This window comes from Seriola lalandi, unplaced genomic scaffold (assembly GCF_002814215.2).
Source record: "Seriola lalandi dorsalis isolate HSWRI2012SDOR001 ecotype SW California unplaced genomic scaffold, Sedor1 jcf7180002052274, whole genome shotgun sequence".
Taxonomy (NCBI): Eukaryota; Metazoa; Chordata; class Actinopteri; order Carangiformes; family Carangidae; genus Seriola; species Seriola lalandi.
The window spans coordinates 4,042,267-4,059,627 of NW_019522827.1; the positions used below are offsets into that span (position 1 = coordinate 4,042,267).

At 39.2% G+C, this 17,361-nt stretch overlaps 1 protein-coding gene across 8 annotated transcripts in view; it reads left to right on the plus strand.

The window, feature by feature from the left end:
- The first annotated feature begins 14,181 nt into the window (after positions 1–14,181).
- LOC111650336 (pleckstrin homology domain-containing family A member 7-like) overlaps positions 14,182–17,361 on the plus strand; it is a 162,730-nt gene continuing 159,550 nt past the window's right edge. For 3 of the 8 annotated variants that reach the window (XM_023400208.2, XM_023400206.2, XM_023400207.2), the window contains exons 1-3: positions 14,183–14,316; positions 16,887–17,119; positions 17,261–17,337. In XM_023400208.2, coding sequence (XP_023255976.1) covers positions 17,037–17,119; positions 17,261–17,337 — 160 coding nt within the window. In that variant the 5' untranslated portion in view covers positions 14,183–14,316; positions 16,887–17,036. Of the gene's footprint in view, positions 14,317–16,886; positions 17,120–17,260; positions 17,338–17,361 lie in introns of all 8 variants that reach the window. The other 5 variants (XM_023400211.2, XM_023400213.2, XM_087172343.1 and 2 more) reach the window with 2 other exon arrangements.

The window sequence follows — 17,361 nt, forward strand, 5'->3', positions numbered from 1 at the left end:
TGAAAGGATTGCAGGTGATTGCAGCAGCGGCAGAATCAGCAGCAGCGGCGGCAGAGGCAGTGGGTTTTCAGCCAAACACACACACACACACACACACACACACACACACACACACACACACACACACACGTAGCTGCCCCTCTCACTCGCCTGCCAGAGAGGGGTATCTCTTGGGTCACAATTAACTGATGATGCAACCTACCAGCAGCTATTGTGTCTGACACCAGCTCATACAGACAGACTGCATGAAACACAAAAGGCAACAAAGCTTCTCGTCCCGTGTATTGTTCAGTACAAAATACAAGCAATAACCCCCTGATACTGAGTTGCACACTTTTACACAAACTCCACTCCTCATTTGTCTTTAATCTTTGTCATTCTGTTTATTTACACCTTCTTTTCATGGCTTATGCATTTATACTTTTCACATTTAAACTCTCTCTGCATGAATCACTTTAAATCCTATCCAATGTTTAACATGTAATACCCATGAGGGATTAAATCTTTCACTTTCATTCACCTGTTCTCGCTCAGTGATTAACAGAGTGGTCGTCCAGGTCCCTTGTGGGCCCTTCAAGTGGCTCCAGAGGCCCTCGGGAACGGTTTAGCTTCACTTTAAGACACTGAATAAAAACAGCAATTAAAGAAAATGAATATCTACTATCATCATCATCCTGAACCATTATCTCCAAAAAAATGCAACTCATGCAATAATTATGTATGAGCAGTAGTAATAAGTAGTAAGTGTGGTAAACACTTAGCGATTCCAGTATATACTCATGAGGATTAGTGTGTCTGACCAGCACCCAGACGGGCTAAAAACAGTGCACTGACTGCTCAGTGTATGTTTGTCAGTTGAGTTTTAGTGGGTGTAGTGTTTCATTTAAACCACCGGGGGGACACACCTTTCCTCTGGTACGTGACTGAACACACACACACAATTGTTACTCAGGAATGACAACAAGAAAAGGCCACAGAGTGCCATAATCACGTCAACATTTTTTTCTTCATCAAACTACATGTGATTATATTAGTGTCAGGATGATTGTGTCACAATTAAGGTATCACTGTCTGAAATAATGACAGTTGAAATGTCAAAAACATCTGCCGCAACATGTCCTTAAAAACTCCTGGTGGTGTCAAAACCAGAAATTATTATTGAAATCTTTATCTATAATTCAATAGTGATATCAGCAGATGATTAAAAAACAAACAGATAGCTCACCATTAAAATCCCTTTGTTTACTGCCACATTGTGTGTTACATAGCTGAAGCTTCCTTCCATACAGAGGACCATATTTGGACATATAGCATCATCTGTATCTGAGACTATAAAAACACTGTCTAGCCACTAAGCAACTGTGTGACTCGATACTGCCCTCATGTGGTGAAACTGAGAACATCACCATCAAAACGAAAAGGTTTTCAGTCATTTGTTGTGTATTTCTATCTTCAATTCAGACCTTCATTTATAGTTAAAAAAAGAAAGAAAAAAAGGCTGCAGTGAAATCTTTTCAACTTGCTTCTCCTGTATTTGTTAGAGTAAGCAGAGCAGATGAAGACAGGTATTTGTTCAACATAAGGCAACAGGGTAACCCATACTAAAGTTTAGAAAATGACAACAAATAGAAATATATTTTGAAAATTCAGTGCTCATAGATCTTCTGGCATGGAGGGATTAATAAATTATGGGCCCCTGGGCACATACAAGTAACAAGCCCCCCACCCCTCTGTTGAAGAAAATTCACTCAAGTCCTTAGTTTCAAGTTTGCTGTAGTGATGCAAGTTTATTGGTATCCTAGGATACGGTGAGCCAACTGACACAGAGCGGGTCTGAGGCAGTAGACTGGCCCAGAGTGAAGGGCAGGGGGACAGTTATACAGAGAAAGACAATGGGATGGACAACTGTATTTGCATAGAACTGGGGTTACAGACATTTGGTCAGACAGGAAAGGAAATTAGAAACAAAAGGTAACGTTCTCTAGAGGTCTAGCAGTGTAACACCTAGGTTCAAGTTATCAAGGGGGTAGGAGGGCCTCTTAGGCTGGATGGGCATATCCACAGGTAAAGCAGGAAGGGCCCTTAGCCTGAATCAACAGATCTACAGGTAAGTTGTTGTTAAGACGATAAAGCGTTGGTGATGTAAGAGGGAAGAAGGGGTGTTCTCCTTGATGAAAGGATCAAGGGGCCAACTCAGTAGGGTTAAAGAGTTGTTCGTAGGTGTCAGCAAGTCTACACTGAATACACTGAAGTCTGTGTATATTCTTCCTCACCTCCTACACAGGAGCAAGGCTCCCACACAAAAGAGACACAAACTGACCATATAACTGTGTAATTTTTGGTAGTTTTGTATTGTTTTAATCTCTTTGTAGTAGTTTTTTATGGCCTTTATGCATCTTTTCATGGTCATTCTGCATCTCTGTGGTTGTTTTCCTTTTGGGATTTCTTGTGGGTGAAGACCAGGGGCCCATGACGTCTTTGGTCCCTGGGCCTGTGCCTCGGAGGCCTGTTCAATAATCCATCCATGCCCACTGTTGATATAGAGGCAGTTGAAGTGTTGGATATGGTATGACAATAATATTAAACAACACTTTAAAGGTAATGACATAAACCTTTCTGTATCCAGATCCTCTCTGTACCTGTGTCTTCCAAATGACTCTTCTGAAAAGGCAAATAAAAAGAAAATTCATGTAAACAGGAAAATCATCTTAGTTCAGCAGATTGAAACAGAACAACAATTACTCTATAATCCAATCCACTAAGCTGCTTTTGGGGGATTCCCTGCTCTGATCCGGCTGATGGAGCGGCTTCTGACTGTCCAGCAGCAGTGGTCAAAGAGACAATTTGTTTAGGAATTTCTGCAGCAGGGTTGTTAAAGTATTTCATCAGATAAATGAGCACAGAGGTTTCTCAGCGCAGAGAGGAATGTGTAATCATGGGCTAAAATTAAAATGGGTTTTCCATGTGACATGACTGCTGTGTTCCCTTGAGCCTGTTAGTCAGTGTGAATACAAACAAAGCTCTTGAAAGATAGAGTGCAACACTCAAATTAGCTGCACTGACGTTATCCATCACATTCTATCATCCACATGCAAAGCCATCATGAGTGAAGAGAGAAAGAGCACGAACAGTAAATGGTAAGAGCTCAAAGTCCAGCAGACAAGAGGCTGTTCAGTCGACTCATTACATTACAATAAGTTAGCCACCACTGGCTGTCAATCTAAAACTCAGTATATATATATGAAGATTGACATTTAACTCACACTTTATTTAGTCAGTGTAACATGTAGACACAGCTGCTGCTGCTGCTGCTGCACATTATTAAAAGCTCTTACTGAAGTCACGTGCTCCAGATCTCATCTTTCCAAATTGTTGCAGTCAGTCTAAAAGGCTCTGTGCCTCAAGTTTTGCTGTGATTTGCCAGGGCTGGAATATACTGGCTGTGACTCAACCCAGTACAAAGGGACTCAGTGGTGTTCGATTTGTAGTGTTCAATAACACAGTTTCTCCTCTGTCCAGAAACTGACAGTAGGCAGATGTTTGAAGGGAATTTTTCTTTAACTGTTTACAAATTGGGCTATGAATTAAAAAGTGACAAAAGTGAATGTAAATGAATGTAATCCAATGTTATTACCAAGAATCTTATCTGTGTTGTGCAAACTACTGCTATTATCCCAAAACCTCAGCTTAGGCCAATAGATTTATTGCATGATTTCATATTTTCCATCTCCCTTGTTTTATTCATTCACAATTCAAACTCTTCTTCAAAAATAACCCAAAGACAATTTGTGTTTTACTTTGTTGTACTTTTTACAGTAAAATCACATTTGTGCCTAAGACAAAAAAAAAAATTGATCTCAAAATTCAGCTGGTTTTATTTCGCTGTTCTGATATATCTGATTTCATCCCTGGCTGGTTGCTTTTGTTTTTGTCCAGTGGCAAACAGCTGAACTGAAAAACTGATTTAACAAGTGCAGATTTTTCCTGCAGAAACAGCCTTCAGCTCTCAACAAACTGACACATGTCTTCATGGAAAACACTATTTTTGGCTGGACTGCATCAGCAGTTATAGGGCCAGCCCTATAATCACGAATGTCCGTGACTGACTGACTGACTGATAGAGTTAAGTGCTCATAGTGCCACCATTGGTCAGCTGAATGCCATGTGATTGAGTTGGAGTTTCCCCATTGGTCGTGCTTTCCTAAAATGAGCAGTTTCTATTAGGGGGGCAGTCTTGTTAACAATGCATTTGTTACTAGATGTAGAGACTTGTTTCTTCCAAAAAAAGGACATAGAACAAATCCAGCAACTTTTTGGACAAATGATAGCCACTTAGAAGAGAGTTGCCATTGAGCAGCAGTTTCTTGACCAGACTGAGGCTGTGAGCTCTGTGACAAAATAAGAAAGGTATTGTTTTGCCTCTAACTTTCTCTCTGAATGATCATTTTACAAGTAAATATAGCTGAAATCACAGCACAGTCTTTGTCTTTAACTAATGTGTTTGGTGATTTTGTCAGACGACATGACTGTTATAAACTCAGGATTTTAGCAGCAGCTTTGAAATGACTGGGAAGTTAACACAATATTAATGGGCCGTGTTTCAGTCACTATTTCAAACAGAGAAACAGAGAAATTTGTAAGTGAGAACAGCTTCATTGTGTATTCAGCTGAATTAAATTATGTTATATGTGGGCACACAGGGAAGAGAGATTTTCATTCTTGATTGATCTGTTGACTTTTTTTTCATTAATCATTTAATTTAGTCATTAAATGTCATAAAATTGTAAAAAAGGAAATGCACAAGGTGACATCTCCTAACCTGTTGTAGTTTATAAATGTCCCTGGAAATTCTTCAGGATTCACTAGAGTTCCTGAAATACGTTTCTTGTCAAAAGTAGTTGCCTGAGCCAGTTGAAGCCTCAGTACACATGCATCTGGATGGTACCACCTCTGCCTCATTTGAGCCAGGAAAACCCCTGAAAGTGTAAAATATGTTGGAAATGACAAGAAAGTATTGCCTGTAGCAATAGCCTCTGTAAAGTTCCTCTGGTGTTTAGTCTTTTTTGTATATTGTAGACATTCATTGAAATTTGTCAGCTGGAAGATGACACCTGATGTCCAGTAGAGGGAGACAGAGTAATGCAGAAAATGTCCCAGATGGTTTTAACAGGTTTTGACAAGAGGCTCAATTTGATTTTCTAGCAATATTCAGTTTTCAGCAACAGTGATTTAAATAAAAGAAAAAAAGAAAAACATTAAAAAGACACATTTAAATAATATTTTTTCTGTTTACTTGAAGCTGATAAAAGAAACTATGTATATGTATTACATACGTATTATTTTGACAGCGATGTCTGTGACAGAATATTGTCAAGTCAAAGTTCCTTTAGTACCTTTTTCCAGAGTCTTTGAGCATATCCCACAGGCTTCTTCAGTAAATGGAACCTGCTCAGGTGTCATCACACTTTGGTCATGTGACACTATAAGAAATCCTTGGAAAGCTCTGGTGAAAGCTAGAAAATGAACCCTGTTCTCTTATTACTCAGTACCAGAACTGTCAGCTTTATTTTTGATTTTTTTATTTATATGCAATACAGTTAAAAATAACTGATTTCTTTAGCAAAAAAAAATATTTTTTAGTTGTTGTAAGTGAAAAATTAGGATTGAACTAACCATCTCTATATAACTAGATAGAACAAGAGGAGTCTTTTGCAGTGTAAGAGTGTTTTTGTGTCTCTGATTGTTGTTTGGAGTCTAAAGGTTAGGCTCTGAATCCACCAGTCTCCCTCAGGTGATGAATGTAGTCTTTAAAATCAGGAAGCCTGAGCAGAAAGGGGAAAGGGTGAATCTCTGACATGCCTGCAGGCTCTTACACAAGTCACAAGCTCTAGTATGGAGCCGAGCCATGCATTATTCACCCTGTATTTACATAAGGCACAATGGGGAAAACTGTGCCAAAAATGTGTACAGCTTAACTGTGTGTGTGTGTGTGTGTGTGTGTGTGTGTGTGTGTGTGTGTGTGTGTGTGTGTGTGTGTGTCTTATGAACAGTGAGTGAGCATTTTCTCTGAATTTCTATGCCACCTGAGGTTTTTGCTGGTCTGCCAACGAATGCTCACGTAATATGGACAAAACAAAACTCAAACACTTCCCTGAATCCCTGAAAGAGAGAAAGAGAGACTGTCTGATAAAAAATTATAATGTTTCTGCACGTTTATCTTTTCACCTCAGTCTCTCTGTCCGAAGGCTCTGTTGTCTGAGGGCTTGGAGCCAAACCAGGCTTTGTGGTATTGTTAAATAAACACAGGTTGGATTGGCCATGAATTATTTCAGAATTCCTTCACTGTGATGAAACAGTTGGGCGTCATACGCTGTTCCAACAAATAACAATTATAAGACTTCAAATGCTACTTCAATTTTTTCAATTTCAATCATTGTCTCCTCTTGTGGTGAATTGGAAAGAATGTGAATCAAATTGCTCAGTGACCTACAATCAGTGTTGGAGTAGTGAACTACATCTAATTTAACTAGTAGTTTAGCTACATTTTGCAGTAACTTGCTGGTAGTTCAACTACATTCATATGTGCATAGTGATTCAAGTTAGTTAAGTTACTTTTTTTTGTTGTTGCCATTTTTGTCGTTAACTCCTGAAACCGGATGAATGAAGGATGAATCTTTGCTTCACTACTGTATTTGACCAGCTCCACCACTGTGAGGGCAGCGCAGGCAACGCATTTGTCAGGCAGTCACCACCACCACCACCACACACTTGACCTTTTATGTAGTGCACGTTCAAAAGCCAAGGATGAGTGTTGCTCAGCGCTCACACAGTAAAAACATCATCATGGATAAACACTCCAGCACTTATTGAGGTGTGTTATTTTTTGGTTTATGTGTGACCTGTGAACAAGTAGACACTTTTTTAAAGAATAAATGGCACTGTATTCATTTTGTATTATATTTTGTTATAATTTCATATCACATGTACATTGTCAATTTCATCAATTTTACAAAGTAGTTTGAACAACTTTAGCTTCAGCTTTAGTCAACTAAAGTAGATTTCTCCCTCTGGTGGTTTTGCTGTTGTTGAACGCCTTCCAATGTGAAGTAATTGGTAGCTTGCAAAGCTATGTTTTCAAAGTAGCTTCCCCAACACTCCCTACAATACAAGTTAAAGGCAAATAATAATTTGAAATAATCATTGTTTTGTTGTGGTTGGTTTGCCAGATGGGTTGAGTTTGTGTGATACATCTGGTGATCAGTTCAGGTGATGAGATGAATCCGATTGAACACACTTTTTTAAAACAGTTATAAAGTCATGTAATAAGACGTCCTCTCCATCTTCTGTTAAGTTTTCAGGTTCATACCATTCAAAGTTTTCCTCTGTTAATGCTTTGAGTTGTGAAAACACTAAAATCACTGTAAATGAACTTCCACTAGGTGTAGAAATGAAGCCATGACACCAGTGCTCCCCCCATGTACCGCTGTTGATACTCGGCTGGGTGAGATTTTTTGTGTGAAACATCTAAATCACTGAGGCAAATTACAGGGAAACATTCAGTCCTCAGTGACTGAGATCTTGCAGATTAACCCTGTTTTCCCAAATCAGACTCTGGCATGGCTTACATCTTGTAAATAGGCCAGTTTGTTGTTTGCTGTATTTAATTGTTTTCCCAATGAATTTCCTGATCATTTTATTCTGGACTGATTCAAATGTGACCAACTATAGTGCATCAACATTCATTAATACTCCTACTACTAGCCTACTTACAAGAAATTAAAAAATAATACTCATAAAATAACTTATCTGAAGCTTTTATTTATATTTCACTCATTACTATTAATGCCCATCAGTGTTTGGGTCTAACCACTCATTAACAAAGATGGCCAAATATAACAGTGACTGATAATAAGATATTGAGGCAATATGGACAGTAGTCAATATAGTAGTTTTACTGTAAGTTGTTCTTTTTGTAAATAAATGAGTTGCAATGTGATGACTTCATGAACTATTCATAAAGTCAATCTAACATTTGATTTTGTGGACTGTGTGTAATGTCTAATGTGTGTAAACTCACCACTGTAGGAACAGCACAGACTCAGTTGTTTTGTTTTGTTTTTCTGGATCAAATTTCAGATGATACATGACATTACATTATATTCACAAACTTATTTTTCAGTTCATCACACTGAAAAATGATCACTTCGGCAACTTATCTTCATGCTTGAAACAACACTGTTAAGCATAATGAAAACTAGAATTACCGCCTCACAGTTGAATGCCTCCGCCATTCAGACTAGTTTCAGGTAACATCCCTGTAAAGAGTCGCTGTTACACCAAAGTCGAATCAGTTTGTCCTCGAGTCCAAGTTCACATTTGTTCTAAATTTGAAGAAATTCCCCCGAGGAGCCCTCGAGATATTGCGTTCACATGGCCAACATCATGTTTTCTGAGGACACCGTGACCCCTTTGACCTTTGACCTTTGACCTTTGACCTTAAGCCACCAAAATCTAATCAAATTTGTAAAAAATTTGAAGAAATTCCCTCAAGGCATTACTGAGATATCAGGTCCACAAGAATGGGACAGACGGACAATAATAAACGGACATAATAAAAACCAAACACCAATGCAGATAACATCAAACTGTCTGAGGGAAATGTAAAGTTAAATATATATTGTGCGTGTTATTCATTTTTATTACTAAGTATTTTTTGGAGTATTTGAGAGGCAGAACAGATGGATATTAGCTGTGGTTAGAAGTATTCCAGCCTGATGGATGTGATGATATTGATGATATTGATGATATTGATACAGGTCAAACATGAAGGCTATGGCCACATATCTCGTGATTGACCCACTATCCAACCTAACCAATGAGAAGGACGAGATCCAGACGAATCCTGGCCACATGTGCCAAAGGACCGTCTGTTCATTCACCAAGATTCAAGTCCACACAGTAAAAATGAATAAATAACGAAGTATACAATCTGCAAACATTAGTGAAGTATTGAATACGATTTCGATAAGTGAGCGAAAAATGAAGGTAAAACTTATAAGGTTATTCACGTATTCTTGTTTTTCTGCTAACATATAAGCCAAATAATGGCACAATTGTTTTACAGTAGTTCCTCGTTGTGGTTTTTTGACAGTCATGATGTTAGACTGTGTTCCTCTGCTGTGCACTGTAGGGAGTTCTCCCCTGACTGCTGGACACTTCATGACTGCAGTGGACCGGGCCATCGTGAAGGGCACTGTCCTGGATTTCGGCAATGTCCGTGACCTTTATATTTGCAACATACCGCTGCCTCAACATCAGTTATTTACCAGAACTGGCAGCCACTGTGGAATCCATGCAGAGGTAAAACATGAAGCAACATAACAACATGAAGCATCATTGCTCACTCATTCTGTCTCACACCAAAGAGTGGAGGTATGGACACCTTTCTGACGCAAAGTGATGACTCCCGCCGATGATGACAACAAGACAATCGAGATGAAAGGATTATTGTTGACATTCCTTTTCACATCATGCTCTCATGCTTTTGTTGGGGTTGTAAATCCAGTGAACCCCTTCCTTTCCAGCGGCGTGCTTTCACCCCTCCGTGGACTCCCAAACCCTCTTTCCGCCAGGCTGCGGCATGTTTATTTCAGCTCAGTGTAAATGACAACTCTCAACTCTCGGTCAACTCTGAGCCACGTGTGAGCTGTTTTTCGTGTATGGCCTAACGTTGAAACGACACACAGCTGCACAATAGCCGAGTACCCAATTACTTTGAACCCCTAAAATTTGGACACTATGTGTTTAAAGGGCTTTATCTCCCACACAGTTCTTTCAATGTTGATGTTAAACCCACTCAAATGAAAGCTGAGACTCTGCACTTTAATATAATGTTCATTATTGTATTTCAAACTGAGAGAGTAGAAGGCATCACAAATGCACACTCGCTCAACACTCCCCTTCATAAACAATCGGTTCACAGATATAACTGAGTATGTTCCACAAACCATTTCCAGTTGAATTTGTTAATTTTGATATTAGTTTTTATGCTAATTTGTCATTTTTAGATGTTCAAATGTGCCATTGTAGGTTCATTCTGCTTCATTATAATTATTCTAAAAATATATGTATATATTTTTATCTATTTGTATTATTGATTGTATCTTGGATAGTTAAAGTTGATGTTTTTATAATTGTTTTTGATTGTTATGGCCAAAGTTGTTTTTTTCCCAGGGGCAGAAAATCACAGCTGTTGTTCCCACATTGATTCACTACCAGCAACTTTTAAGGAGCAATATTCTCTTTCATGTTACGCAATGAATGACTTGATGTTGCAGATCAATTAACACACCTTAAATACTGATATGACTACTTTGACCATTCAGTTTGTTTTTTATTGGCATTACATAAACTTTAGTGATAACTGGATCTTCAAGTGCGTAAAAATATATGAATTTCAAACAGATGCAAACTGTGAATACTTTCTCGCCTGTAGGTGGCGCAGGCTGGATTGTAACTGCAAGTCCAGCACTGAAGGTCAGAAACTTCTGGCACTCGAACCGAACAACTGATGTCAGTAGGTGGATGGGTGGAGTCCGGCATCAGGTGCTTCTGTGTGTCTTTATCGGTATGAGGCATAAAACACGGTTCATTTTTCTTTAGCTTTTCTTTTTTCTTTTTTTTCGCATTGACATCTCATAATTTTCTCCCTTTCATTTACCTTCATCAGAAAACTCTGTTCCACTTCTCAAATGAAACATTTTTTATTTTTCACTCACATATACTTCATTCACCTGCTGTTTCTAATTGCAGCACTCTCTAATGGCAGTCAAAATGAGCCCCTGTAGGTTAAAGCACTAAAACTGTATTTATGTACATTTATTGTTATTGCAGTCTTCTTTGTCACTGTTTCTAGAAGTGGAGTTTTAAAGACCACACAATAGCCCTTTTCTGAAAAGGAAAGAGCTTAGATTAAAGAGCTCAATGAAAACAAGACTAGCTAAAAACCTGTTATATGGCTGGACCACGTGTATGGTCAAATCCTGATTTCACATTCAATGTTATGTTCTCTCCCTTCCTCTCTCCTGCTCTCGCTGCTCACTGTCTTATGTTAAGTTATTCCTCCTCTATTCCTTTAGTAATAATGATACATTTAATATAAGTAGCTTATTTGCTGTAACAGAGGCGAGACGTAGTGAACTGGAGGCGCTCCTCCGTTTACCTGCAGTTCCCGAGCAACCAGGAAACCAGGGCGGCTGGGTGACTGCCTGTAACTAGAGGTGTGGCCCTAAGCGCCAGATTGGCACCGTTCCAGCCATGTACCAGGTTTACACCCAGTGTGGTTTAAAAAAAAAAAAGTCTCTAAATCTAGGGCCAAATGCAGTAAGTTAGCAACACTGCAGGCTGTGAACACCCCCTAATAGAAACTGTCCGCGCCAAATCATTTTGAAAGAGAAACAGCCAATGGGGACAGTCCAACTCAGTCACGTGGCATTCGGCTGACCAATGGCGGAACTATGATCAGTCAGTTAGTCAGGGACATTTGAGATTATAGGGCTGGACCTGCTGTTGGGGTCCAGCCAAATACTCTTATTCCTGTAGGGTGAGGGTCATACCGTATCTCTCAGCATAACTACACAACAAAATCCTGATTATAGATGTGGATTTTGCTTCTGTTGTCAATTTTCTTTCATATACCATCACACCTTTCTGCTCGGTCACATGAAACAGGCAGAATTCTCTCGTAATTATTCTCAGGCCAAAAACCTGTTCATAAAGTGGGAAATTGAAAATGTTTCAGGTCCCTTCACACACATCTGCATTTTTATCCCTCTTCTGGTTCTGTGTAGCAAGAAGCTCACCGTGTTTGCAGTCTGTGTGTGTGTGTGTGTGTGTGTGTGTGTGTGTGTGTGTGTGTGTGTGTGTGTTTGTGTGTGTGTGTGTGTTTAAAGCAGGATCTGTGAAGCAGGGAAGCAACAGGCTTAAGCTGATAAACACACCAACTAGCTGCTGTCTGCTTTGTGAAATATATTGTTAAATAGTGTAAAATGAGGCTGTTGTTTTCAAAGAGAGCAGTCAGTAACACGTTCCCCTGCCAGATCCTTGTAGGAATCAAAATGCTGTTCCTGGCATTGGAAAAAAGAAAGAAAATTCAGTGATTGAGCACAGGAAGACAAGACAAACAGATGAAATGTCTGGAGTAAAAAACATGTTCACACGATGGAAAATGGTGAAATGCATGAAATGACTAACGAAATTCGAAATAATTGAGATAGCCCTGATCCGGGGTGTGAAGTCATAGGGTAAGGGAGAGTGGCAATCACCACAATACTGTGTTTTTATGTTGCATGTGTCTTTGTGCATTAGGCATTGTGTGCACTAATGTTGAAGAGAGAGAGAGAGAGAGAGAGAGAGAGAGAGAGTAAGACTGTGCAGAGGTCAGGATTTCTCTCTGGTTGGACCTAATATAAATTGATACTGTACATCAGTGTGCTTAGGCATGTCCCTGCATTTACAACCTCATATTATTTAAAACTATTATTTAACAATTGTCACTTAACTTTGAGCTGCAGTGGTCAGACTCACAGAGAGGAAGCCATGTTTTGTAGACCGTATGAAAAAAGAACAACAGCACATGCAACCCTCCTTTAATGAGCTTACTATCAATAATATGATTTATATTTAAATTAACAATGGATCACATGACGATGTGTAACGGGTGTTGTTTATAGTGACAAACCAACAGATGATTATGACCTGGCTCTGCAGTTCTCAGGTCTGTGGAGCATTTCAAGTGGTCAAAAAATCACTTCATGCAGCTTTAAGCCCAACCGGTCTTTATCTGATTATGCAAATGTTGTGTTTTGTAGTGTTGTCAATTTATCGGTGAAGAAATTGAATACTAATTGAAAATATGGAACTGCTTACAAACATTATTGATGTAAAGAAATTTGAAAATAAATTAGAAACTCTTGTGTAGTATTAGTCCACAGTTTGGAGTCATAGCACATTTCAGTCCTGCATTTGAAAGTTTTAGTTGTGGGATGAATGTTCTGTTTACATTTGGATAAGAAACTGTGACTTTAAGTCTGGAATCTATGCATACATAGTTGTGTGTGTGTGTCCGTAACCAAGTGTTTTGGTTTGCGAATCTGCAGAACGAGTTCAACATTAGAGCAGCAAGCACCTGAACACACACACACACACACACACACACACACACACACACACACACACACACACACACACACACACACACACTGCAGCACTAGTAGCTTTGATATACTAATGTGTTGGCCCATGATATCATAACTTGGCTGGATACGTCTCTCATTGTTCTTTCTAGTATGTGAGCACTTTATCTTTTCACACAAATACACTGGAATGGTAGAAGAAGAAGAAGAAAAAAAAAAGAATCCCATGGGCTCTGAGCGGTCGGGCTGTGTGTGTGTGTCGACCTCTACCTGCCCTTCAGCTCACTCTGCCTTGTCAGGAGTTTCTTTTGTTGTTGTTGAGGTGCCTCCAAACTGCGCGCTGCCAACTGAAACCAAACAAAGGGGGGAGAGGAAATCAAACACAGGCACACAAAAGTCACCAGATGTGAAAAATATGTTCACTGCTGGTAAGATCAGGCTGTTTTGGATAATTGGTCAAATTAAGCCTGACGATGGGCTGTCGGGAAGTCTGGCCGATCTGCCTGCTGAAAACAGGAGTCAAGCTGAAATTGAGAAACTACAAATGATTACATAACAAGGAAATCACACACAAAAAAGGAGAAAGCTGTGCTGCAGAAATGCTTTGTGTGTTAGAATCCCATGCTCCAGGGAGTGTTAAATGAAGGGCATAGTGATGAATATCAACAGGCTTTCTGGTCTTCACACTGCGTTCCACCCTTTTGGAAATTACTGTTTTTGGCGAGGAAATTCCTGCCGACCGTGAACTTAACAACAACTCAGGTGAACTGTTTTTGTTCCAAGAGTGGATTTCAAAATAATAGGGCTCCACGGAAAACGTGTCAGGATGTTGTGATGAGCACGCCACCACACGTCTCCGGGTTATGGAGTCACTCTGGAAAAATGAAATTCCAATGAGCTCAGAGCGACTGAGAGCAAACTGTGTCTGACAGCTGACAGAGGCTCTTATTTACATTAATGAGCCACTGGGGAAAACCAACAATAACATGTTTGCTGCGTGTAAACATTAGTCTGACTGACATACCAGCAGGCCGACGTTGCTGTTGGATATTGGCCTCCCACTGACTTAAAAGTATTGCCTTATGATATTCTAGTGCCTGAATGTTGCTGCTTCATGTTACAGGTCTGTAATTTTCTATTCATTTACCATAAAATCCCCTGCTGAGAACTTTGTAAACTGATTCAAATTAAAGGGAAATACTGGCTGGTTTAGTTGGTAAATTTTCCATTTACTTCATTGCAATGAATTGCTTGTAAACCAGATAGTCTTTTAGTAATTGCAAATAGGGAAACATGAAATAAATCATATGGTGAGTAGAGATTTCAATACAAAAAAATTTATTTTACAAAATGAAAGAGTCTGATTTTTTCTAAATTATTAGATAGCAGACCACCAAAATTTCAAGTGAAGTTTACTTTTCAAATTATAAAAATTTTTAATTTTAGAAACAAAGAAGAGGTTTCTGGCAAAACTTCACTCACCTCCAAGGTGCATGGAGAAAGCAAAAAGTCTAAAGAGGTCAAAACTCCAGCAACACTTGAAGTAAACACAAGAATTTATTGTTAGACTGATGTGTTTCAGCTTGAGGGGTCGTCATCTTTTATACTTTTAAGAATTATAGAGGCATTTTTATTTATCTATTTTTATTTATTATTTATCATAGTAGTGAAGCAAGCAAGGGTGACAATCCAACCCTTAAATCAACAGAATGCCACATTACCATCATTTTTCATAGTGATGTCTGTTGTTGGACTCTTAAATATCCTCCTCTCTTTGATATCCAAATGAAAGGGATCGTTGCCAACCATTTTTAAGTTAACTGTGTTAAAAAAGAATATCTGCTTATACAATACTGATCCCAGTATGGGCCTCCTCCAATCAGCTGTAAACTGCAGCACCTGCTCAAGTCACCACTTGCAGGTAGGCTACTGTGTGTTTAAACTGCACAGAGTTGGTTGAATCAATAGATTACACCACTAAGTGCTGTAAAATAAAGGAATTGGTTTCTAAAAGACTATTCTGGTTCTGATTTTGTGCATTCATGTCACAAAAGTTTCTTTCCAAATCATGCAGTTGGGAAAAAAATGACACAAATTATGACAGAATGACAAAGACAATCTCAACGAGGAAAAAAGAAAAAGAAAATGAATGCTTTAACAGGCTCAGTTCAGTCTTCAAATTCCCATACATTTACTACTGTCTAGGCTTGACTTTATTTGATTTTATTTTCATTGCAACAAAACGAATCCACTGCTTTAATCCTACCTCTGCACATCAAGTCTCTAACAAGAGGCGGACTTGGCTGAGAATCAACTTGTGCTGCAGAGCACTTAAAATCAAAGCTTTTCTTAATGAGGTTCCTAATTGATTGAAGGAAATCTTTAATCTCATAATCAGTCACCTCCCACTTAAATCACCTAAATGCTAAGGTGGCACGCGAGTCCAAATTCAGCACATTTTTCATTCACTCTTCCTAATCACTGCCGGGAAAAACACCGGTCAAGGCAGCTGCTCCTCTCTTCTCTTTTCTCACTATGGAATCCCACTGTTGTGTTGCCTTCAAGTGCTGTCGAAAATCTCGTAACTATTTGAATCTCAGAAAGTTGTCTCCACTGATGTCCCAGTTGCAGAGGAGGATTATAAGGTTTATAAGGAGGGGGATTTCAATACAATAAGTTTCTGTATTTCACGAGACTTTTCAAGATTTTTTAGACTATTCTACAGCCTATGGTTTCATGTATTCAGACTGGGCACATAGTGACTGGATAAATATATGCATTATCTTTATTGAGTGAGCAAAAAGAAACTTAAACTGAATATGAACATAAATATATTTTCTAAGCAAAAAGCTAAGACACCATATAAGAAACACGTGACTGGATTAAAACCCCAATTTAGAGATACAAACTAATCTAAATCACTAATTTCAGCATCCATTGAGTGATGATGGCTTTTAGTGACCTCATTATGCCATTGAGTCATTATATGTTCACTTGGCCTCAGAAAATTAAATGATGTGTTGAGTCAGATTTAACAATACATTAATTTGAAAAATGCATTTGTGCAAAGCAACTTGCATTTTACCTGTGCACACTGGTGCATACACATATCAGGGGCAATGTGGGCTTCAGCATGTTTGAAATGTGGACACAGGAGGGAAGGCAAATCAAACCACCAACCCTCTCATTATCACTCACAGATTTCTAAAATGTTTACTGACAAACATGGGCACAACAGCAAATTACTCCTCCATGTGCAGGGATGGTAAACCTGATTTAATTTGCATCGTCATGCCTATTGAGAGTATATCTGTTTTCATACACAACTGAAGCACCCCCACCACACACCTTCATTAATTGATCAGATATCAGATGCATTCTTAATAAGAAAAATCTTTTGGGCACTCTTATTATTGCACATAACTGGATACATTTTGTAAATGAAAATTGAATAGCACATAATAATGAACTACTATTTCTGTGGCTTTTAAATTATTACTCTTTATATTCATATATTTACAGTCAAATTTAGTTTTATTTTAAGTCATTATAAACCTCAAAATATTCAGAAATATAAATATCCACATAACAGAGCAAGCCAAACAAACAAATAAAATTAATAAAGCTTTGTTGGCAGCTAATGTAACACAGAGTGATTCAAAACCAGTGCATTGTGTCATAATTGTTTTCCAGACATGGCAGAGACCTTCTTCAGCCTCGATGGTCAGATTTACGGGCTTTAGAGAAGTCCCTGAAGGCAGCGCTGGCACTGGCGGTGATCGTTGAGCTCCCCGGAGACTCCATGGAGAGGGAATGAGATGAAATAGGACTTCAGACCGGATCATGGCGGCGCCTCTCGGGCGGGACACCTTACCTGAACACTGGTCTTACGGTGTCTGCGGGGACGGCAGGGTCTTCTTCATCAAGTGAGTGGGATAACGAGCGCTTTATCGCTCCGTCTCTTTCGGTTTGACGGGAGTTGGCGGGGTCTGCTGGTGTTTCCTTCCCGGTGGTGTAACAGGTGTTTTTCTCCCCCCTCCTCCCCTTTTCTCTGTCTGTGTCTGCAGCGATGAGACGCGGACCACCACCTGGCTGCATCCCCGCTCCGGTGAACCGGTAAACTCGGGACACATGATCCGCTCAGGTAGCTAGCTAGACTGGTTATGCG